General features: G+C 41.4%; 1 protein-coding gene across 1 annotated transcript in view; it reads left to right on the forward strand.

Annotated features, from left to right (window-relative positions):
- The first annotated feature begins 2,339 nt into the window (after positions 1-2,339).
- Positions 2,340-7,795, forward strand: part of DIEXF (digestive organ expansion factor homolog (zebrafish)) — a 22,143-nt gene continuing 16,687 nt past the window's right edge. The window contains exons 1-3 of the mRNA XM_003800504.2: positions 2,340-2,544; positions 3,577-3,616; positions 5,839-6,082. Of these exons, the coding sequence (XP_003800552.1) occupies positions 2,438-2,544; positions 3,577-3,616; positions 5,839-6,082 (391 nt within the window). The 5' untranslated portion in view covers positions 2,340-2,437. The remainder of the gene's footprint in view (positions 2,545-3,576; positions 3,617-5,838; positions 6,083-7,795) is intronic.

Consider the following 7,795-nt stretch of genomic DNA (forward strand, 5'->3'; position numbering starts at 1 on the left):
AAAAAAAAAAAAAAAAATATTTATAGATGAAGCAATGTGATATCTGGGATTTGCTTCAAGAAGAGTGGACAGTAGTAGCAGAGGAGTGGGTGGGCATACGTAAGAGACAAGATGGCCTGGAGCTGATAATTGTTGAAGCTGAGTGACAGATACAGGGGAGTCTGTTCTACCATTTTGCCTATTTTTGTATATCTTAAAGTTTACCAGATGAAAAACTTTTTCTTTTATATTATTAACAATTTCCTGAATATTCTGACATTTTCGTTCAGAGGAACAGCTATCTCTTTCCCACCACTGAGATCATTATCCTAGGGAGCCTTCTGAAAATTGCAAATATCCTGGGGAAAGTAACTTATTAATTCACTAACATCTCTTTGTAAACTACTACAGAAAATTATTTCCTGGATGGCCCCATGAATAGAGCTTTAGAAAAAAAAAAAAAAACACCTTGTGGGAGGGAAAAGAAAAGGCTAAGGGAGAGAAGAAAAAAGAGGAAGAAAACATTCTGCCTTCATTACAATGTTCCAGGGTCTTTGTTTGTTGGCACATACATCTTTGTGCATGTTTTAGTAAAAGAACTTTCACTGGAGACATGAAAAAAATATTTTTTTAAACAAAAGATCCCCTTTATGTTGGCAAAGGCTAATATAAATATTTCCAGTAAGAAAGGGTCTTATTTTCTTTTATTCAGTGAGCCAATTATAAGACTGCTTGGGTGGGGCTAGGATGCATTTTTGTCTAAACCTGAGAACAGTCTAGACCTGTACACAGGGACCACAGGGATGTGGGAATCAGGATATAGCAAGAGTCATGTCAAATGCTCAAGAGTATAGTTGTTCATAGAAGATCTCTGGAAGAACACCAAGAAACTGGTAGCTGCTAGGGAGGGAAAGTAGGGCATTTGCCACATGAAGGGGAGAGAAAATAGAAGAAAGTCCGCCTCTTTATTGTTATAGCCAGGTTATACTGTGGCCAGTGCCTTAAAATATATGATGACATTCTGCAAACAACCTTTTGTTGATTTAAGTGACTGTACCTTTATCTTCAAATTAGATAGAAGACAGATGGCTGTTTATGGTTTCCTTGGCTAGGCCAGCAGCTGGGCACCACCTACTCTATTAATGTATTTTATTAATATTCTTTTGCCCTGTCTTCCCTTCCCCATCCCAGCCTCTCACAATCTTATTAAGAGTAGTAAATGGTCACTAGAACTGACCAGAAGAGCATTCTAATAGTTTTCTTACAGCTTCTACTGGAGGACAAGGTTCTGGGTAAAACTCAAATTTCCACAGAAGCCTCCCTAATAGCAGAACAGAGCCTAGTGAACACTCTTTGAATGCCTCCTGTTTTACTTACATGTTCAAGTGGATTCTGCCGTCTGTGATTTAGCATCTTGTTTTTATAGGACATATTAGAAGTTAATATTAGGAAAACTGTCTCCCCTGTTTTATCCTGAGGTCTCAAGCAGCTCCGCACACTGCTGCAGATCCCTGGAGTCCCGAATCTAGTTTAATTTTTTGCTTTTTCCTCTTTATTTAGGCTATTATTTACGCACATTAAAATTGGCCAATTTTAACTGTACAGTTTGATTAATTTTGCTGATTGTATATAAGGTGTAACTACCACCATGATGAGAATACAGAAAGGGTCCTTCACTTGACAAAGCTTTTCCATCCCTCTTTCCCCGACATCAGTTTTCAGTTACTGGATTGAGTTCTGTAGCCTTCTTTAGGGTGATTTAGGAAAATCACTTTACCTCTCTAGATGTGTTTCTGTCTTGCCAAATAAGGAATGCGGAAATAGGTGTGTTTCCAGGGGCTCTTCCAATACCTTCAGAAAATGCACTGGTGGGGTGAGGGTGGGAATCTCAGCCTCGAGGGTTGCAGACCCTCGTGGGTAAAAGCGTGTGGTTGCGTCAAAGTTCTGTTTTCTTCTATTCTCTTGCTTGTGTTACCCTTTGTGAGCGCCGGTTTCCTGAACTCCGACATCAGGCTTATTAACAAGACCTATTTGCAGATCGTTGTAACGATAGTCAGATGTGCTGGCACTCTTAAATGTTGCGTGGCATTTTTACTATAAATTGCATTGCATCCGACTCTCTCCGCTACTACATAATTACACAGAGTGATTCCCACAACCAAAAGAGAAGCACCAAGCTCCCCCCACACCCACTCGCTCGGAGCTTCCACCCTTCTGGGGCTCTGAGAACAAACGGACACGAGTGCCTGTGTTTCCAAAGAGCGTCGGTAGAGGGCGGAATCGGAAACCGGACGTTCCACCGCCTGTCGTACAACTGCGACGTAAAGCGGATCTGCTTTATGGCACCCTGACTTCGCCGTAAAGCGCCGTCGGCGAGGCCACGTGTGTTTGTGTTGACCGTACGTCTTCCTGGTGAAAAACGCGACTCTTGGTGGAGGGCAGACTTGAAGTTTTCGCCATGGGCAAACGCAGGAGCCGGAGCCAGAACCAGCTGATCAGCAGCCTAACTAAAAAGCAGAAGAAGCATCTTCGGGATTTCGGCGAGGAGCATCCCTTCCATGACAGGTCTGAAGGGGCGTGGCGGCAAGCTTCTCTGCCAGCTTCTTTTCCCAGTGGGAGCCGGCATTTCCCTGGGTTTAGTCCGCTAGTCTCCCAAGGAATAATGGTGGGGCTGCTCCAGCCTCTTTCCACACTTTTTCAGCTCCTGACGTGCTCCTGACCGGGACAGGTTCAACTGGGGAAATTCTGGCTCCACAACGCCAGGAGATGGAGTTCTTTAGGGACTCATACTTTTGTTGAGTTTGTAGACGACACCCTCATTGTATGTGGGCAGATTTTTATAGATCAGAGAGCTCCTAACGTTGGTTTTGTTTTTTGTGTTTTTAAAGAATTGGTTGGGACTTTAGGCATCAGTTACAATAAGGAAACAGATGTATCGGCAGTTTGTGATTCCTTTGGAAATGTCCAGACTCAGATATGATGTTAGTGGTTTGGACTACTTTATCAGCAATCAGCAACATTTAAGAAATTTTCTAGAAATGGTGAACCCCTAGGACTTTTACTTACCAAGGCATATACAAACATCTTTTGGATGAGAGCCAATTATTTTGTGACTCAAGTGTTTGCCACATAACTTAACTAAATTTTTCATATTCTTGTAATCCCTGTCCAAATTCATATGTTGTTTTGTTTGTTTGTTTTTGAGACGGAGCCTCAAGCTATCCCCCTGGGTAGAGTGCCATGGCATCACGCTCACAGCAACCTCCAACTCCTGGGCTCAAGCGAGTCTCCTGCCTCAGCCTCCCAAGTAGCTGGGACCACAGGCCCCCGCCACAATGCCCAGCCATTTTTTGGTTGCAGCCATCATTGTTGTTTGGCGGGCCCGGGCTGGGGATTCGAACCCGCCACCTTAGGTGTGTATGTGGCTGGCGCCTTAGCCGCTTGAGCCACAGCCACCGAGCCTTCATATGTTGTTTTTACGTGGCTATACTTAACAATGTGTTTGTATTCTGCCCTTTCTATTTAAAGTTGTATCATTAGACTTTTTCCTAATTGCTACATACTAATGGAGTTTTAACCTTATCTTTTTCTTCTCAGGGTTTCCAGAAAGGGAGGAAAACCACAGATTTGTCAAGTGGTAATGGTTTCTACTTTCTTTATAATAATTGGTCTGGGTTGTTACCTTTGAGATTATATGTAATAATTAATCTTGATTCCGTTTCTACTCCTTTGATCTTAGATCTAAGCTTATTTTGATATATTACTTAGTTTTAAATGCAGATATTTGTAAAAATGTCATTGGGCTAATATAGAAGCCAGAGTTTCGATCTCCCAAGAGATTAGCCTATTAGGTCTTATTAAAGAGGCTTACTAGAGGAGCCTTGTTGAATCCTACAGGGAAGCATCCTTTTTACTTAGCATAAAAGGAGTCATAAATAGAATGAAAAATAAACAAAGGTCCCATCTTATTACAACAAACTCAAAGAAACTACATTTTTTTGTTGTTTTCTAATTTTCCTGTTGCTGCTTTCATACACACACACACGTGTATATATATATATAAAGGTTTTTATTTAACAACCACATCTCACATTCTAGCTCATATATTAGATTATAATAAAACCATTTTCCTTACATGGATTTGCAGCTATAAGTTGACCATTCAGCCAAAATTCTTCCCAATGAACTTTTAGGTGGAATTTCCTTAGGTTGCAACAACAAAACTCACAAATAACAAACACAGATAATACAAAGAATTCTCTACACAAAATGCCAGGTCTGTCAACTAAGGGGGGAATCCAAAGAAGACAGATGTCACCCCAAATGGCACTTCAGCCAGTGCCCCAAATGTCCTATAGGGCTTGAAGATAAACCCTTCCTATATGGTGGCCTAGTCCAGCAAATGAACTCAGTTCAAACCAGGTCCCTAAAGTTTTTTGAGACAGAGCCTCAAGCTGTTGCCCTGGGTAGAGTGCCGTGGCATCACAGCTCACAGCAACTTCCAGCTCCTGGGCTTAACCGATTCTCTTGCCTCAGCCTCCCAAGTAACTGGGACTACAGGCGCCCACCACAATGCCTGGCTGTTTTTTGGTTATAGTTGTCATTGTTGTTTGGCAAGCCCAGGCTGGATTCTAACCGGCCAGCCCTGGTGTATGTGGCTGTCACCTTAGCAACTTGAGCTACAGGTGCTGAGCCTGGGTCCCTAAAGTTCTGCTCAGTTTCTTGCCTACCTCCCCCAAATTGGCACCCTAAACAAATGGAGACCTGAAAACCTCCCAGGATGGGTGGGAGCAAGGATCTTGGAGTATATCCTGGGGAACTTACCCAACAGAAGGCCTGGCATCCGGACCTTTTCCAAATCCATCTTCTTTTCCTCTTCAGCTTAGTTCAGATTGTACAGAGCTGGGTCAGTTTCAGGGAGACAGAAGCAGGAGCTCTCTGGAGCTAAAACTTGACCCAGAAGCCACTGGGACCATCCCATACACTTTTACTCTTTCATCCCCAAAAGAAGCCTCTCTTTCCAGTGAAGACACATGGCTCTGACCCAGGGCTGCTCTCCGCCTCTTCCAGCAGTTGCAGGGTGCCATTTCACTGGCACACTGATAAGCCCACTCAGGGAATTCTGAAAGCTCGGCTTTTGTACCCAAGGCTGCATCAAAAACAGAGACAACTGGTTGAGAAGAAAAAAAAGACAAATTTATTATTTTCCCAGCAAAGGTGGAAAAATGGCAGACTGTTCATCTCAAATTCCCAATTTCCGGCTTGGGGCCCGTAGCACAGTTGTTATGGCGCCAGCCACATGCACTGTGACTGGGGGGTTCGAGTCTGGCCCAGGCCAGCTAAACAACAACAACTGCAACAAGAAAATAGCCCAGCATTGTGGGGCTGTAGCCCCAGCTACTTTGGAGGCTGAGGCAAGAGAGTCACTTAAGCCCAAGAGTTGGAGGTTGCTGTGAGCTGTGATGCCACAGCACTCTACCGAGGGCGACATAGTGAGACTCTATCTCAAAACAGCAACACCAAAAAAAACCAAACAAATTTCCTCCTCCTGTTGCTTCATTAAATGTGTAATCTAATATCTGGGACAAATTTCATTCAAACCTAAAGTTCTATGTTTTAAAAATCAATTTTCTTACCATGTAGGGCATTAACACATTAGGGAATATGAAGACCTACTAAAACCATAGCTACGTTAGCTATTTTAAGTAAATTTGGTATTGAGCTTGGTTGAATAGTTGAGATTGCATAATTGCACAAAAGCTAATTTTTAGGAAAGACTGAACTTCTTGGTTTGATGATAGTCTTAGGGTATGAGACAAATATAGCTTTTTGTGTTTCAAATTTCCATTTTCATTTTAGTCAGAGAGTTCAGATACTTCAAATTCTGAAAGTGAAGCAGAGAGTGAACCTGAACAAGTTTCTGGGTACCACAAACTACTTGCTACATTAAAGAATGTTTCTGAGGAAGAAAAGGAAGATGAGGAGGAGGAGGAAGAGGAGGAAGACAGTGTTGTAGATGATGCAGAAATGAACTGTGAAGATGATGACGGTGATGTCAGTGCAGAAGAAGAGAAGGCAGCAGAGTCTACTGAAAGGCAAGAAAGTAAGTGTCTTAGGTGTGGTGCCTCGTCTCTGCTAGGACAATAGATAGACTGCCCCATGGGCACAGGGCCCTTTCTATGTGAGTTGAATGAAAGCACATAGCTCCAGAGCAAAGATTTAACTTTGGTGAATTTGATTGTATCTTTGCAAGTCTAATGGAAACAAAGGAGTTTCAGAAAAGTGCAGAAGTAATATTTTTGCTTATGATTTCAAGGACTTCAGCAATCTTGGTAAAAAGACCCTCTAACACAGAAGGAAAAATAGGTCTGCCTTTGTGACTATCTTAATTTATTGAGAGGTTACTGTTCCTACCTTAGGGAGACCAAGTTTGATGGAAGGTAGACATAAAAATACACAAAAATTCAAACAGTAGATTCGCAATTACCTGAACCAACTGTTTATAAGATGTTGAAGAGATAGAGAATAGTGGAATACTGCCAGGGTAAGTTAGGGATGGCTTTAGGAAAGCCCAAAAGAACTTTACCTTACTCAGACTTCTAGGTAACTTTTTTCTTTAACTTTAAATCAACTTCACTGGCTGGGCATGGTGGCTTATGCCTGCAATCCTAGTACTCTAGGAGGCTGATATGGATGGATTGCTTGAACTCAGGAGTTGGAGACCATCCTGAGCAAGAGTGAGACCCCATTTCTACTAAAAGTAGAAAAACTAACTGGATGTTGTGATGGGTGCCTATAGTCCCAGCTACTCGGGAGGCTGAAACAGGAGGGTCTCTTGAAGTTGCTGCAAGATATACCACCACAGCACTCTACCCAGGGCGACGGAGTGAGAAATAAATAAGTAAAATCAACTTCATTGAAGTCTGAGTTACATACAATAAAATTACCCAATTTAAGTACACAATTCGTTGAGTTTTTTATCATTGTTATAAAGGCATCCATGTTATTCCCACCAAAATCAGAATACAGAACTTTTCCACTGCTACTTAACTGCTTTCTGTCACTATAGATTCTTTTTATCTGTTCTAGAAAGTCATATAAATGAAGTGGAATACATGAAATGGAATTCATGAAATACATGGGCCCTTTTGTGTCTGGCTTCTTTGCTTGTCATGGTTTTGTAATGTGTGTGTGTTGTTCACGTCTTAGTAGTTTGTTACTTTTTATTGCTAGAATGGCATTCCATTGCCTAAATATATCTGAGTGACTTTTTATATCTCACTGGTTTAATGTTTATTTTTCTTAACACCTCATTTTTTTTCTGTATGATCAGGTATTGCGTACCATTCTTGACTTGGGGATTTTTGTTTATTTCTGTTTTTCTTTGCTTTTTTGATATTTTAACAAATGAAAATCTTTTTTTAAATTTTAGAAGTAATACATAGTTAGTGTAAAAATTTAAGAGGGTGATATAGTTAACCTATAGGCCCACCACCTAGAGATAAACACCTTTAACATTAACTATAACCAAGCTATAACCAAATAGCCTAAGAATATGGGGAAGGGGGAGGGAGAAGGGAGGAGGGAATGGGTGGAGGGAGGGGGTTTGGAGGGATCACTTCTGAGGTTTATATTATAGGGGTACAGGTGAATCTTTCTAAGAGTAGAATATGAACGTTTTAAAGCAATAACTGAGAAAATGACATGAAGGCTGTGTTGACCAGTTTGATGGAAGTATTTCAGATTGTATGTGAAAACCCCACACTGTACCCCAGAAGTGCATTAATGTACATAGTTACCATTCAATAAAAAAAAA

The sequence above is a fragment of the Otolemur garnettii genome, unplaced genomic scaffold, assembly GCF_000181295.1.
Source record: "Otolemur garnettii isolate 467f Iridium unplaced genomic scaffold, OtoGar3 scaffold00178, whole genome shotgun sequence".
In the NCBI taxonomy this organism is placed as follows: Eukaryota; Metazoa; Chordata; class Mammalia; order Primates; family Galagidae; genus Otolemur; species Otolemur garnettii.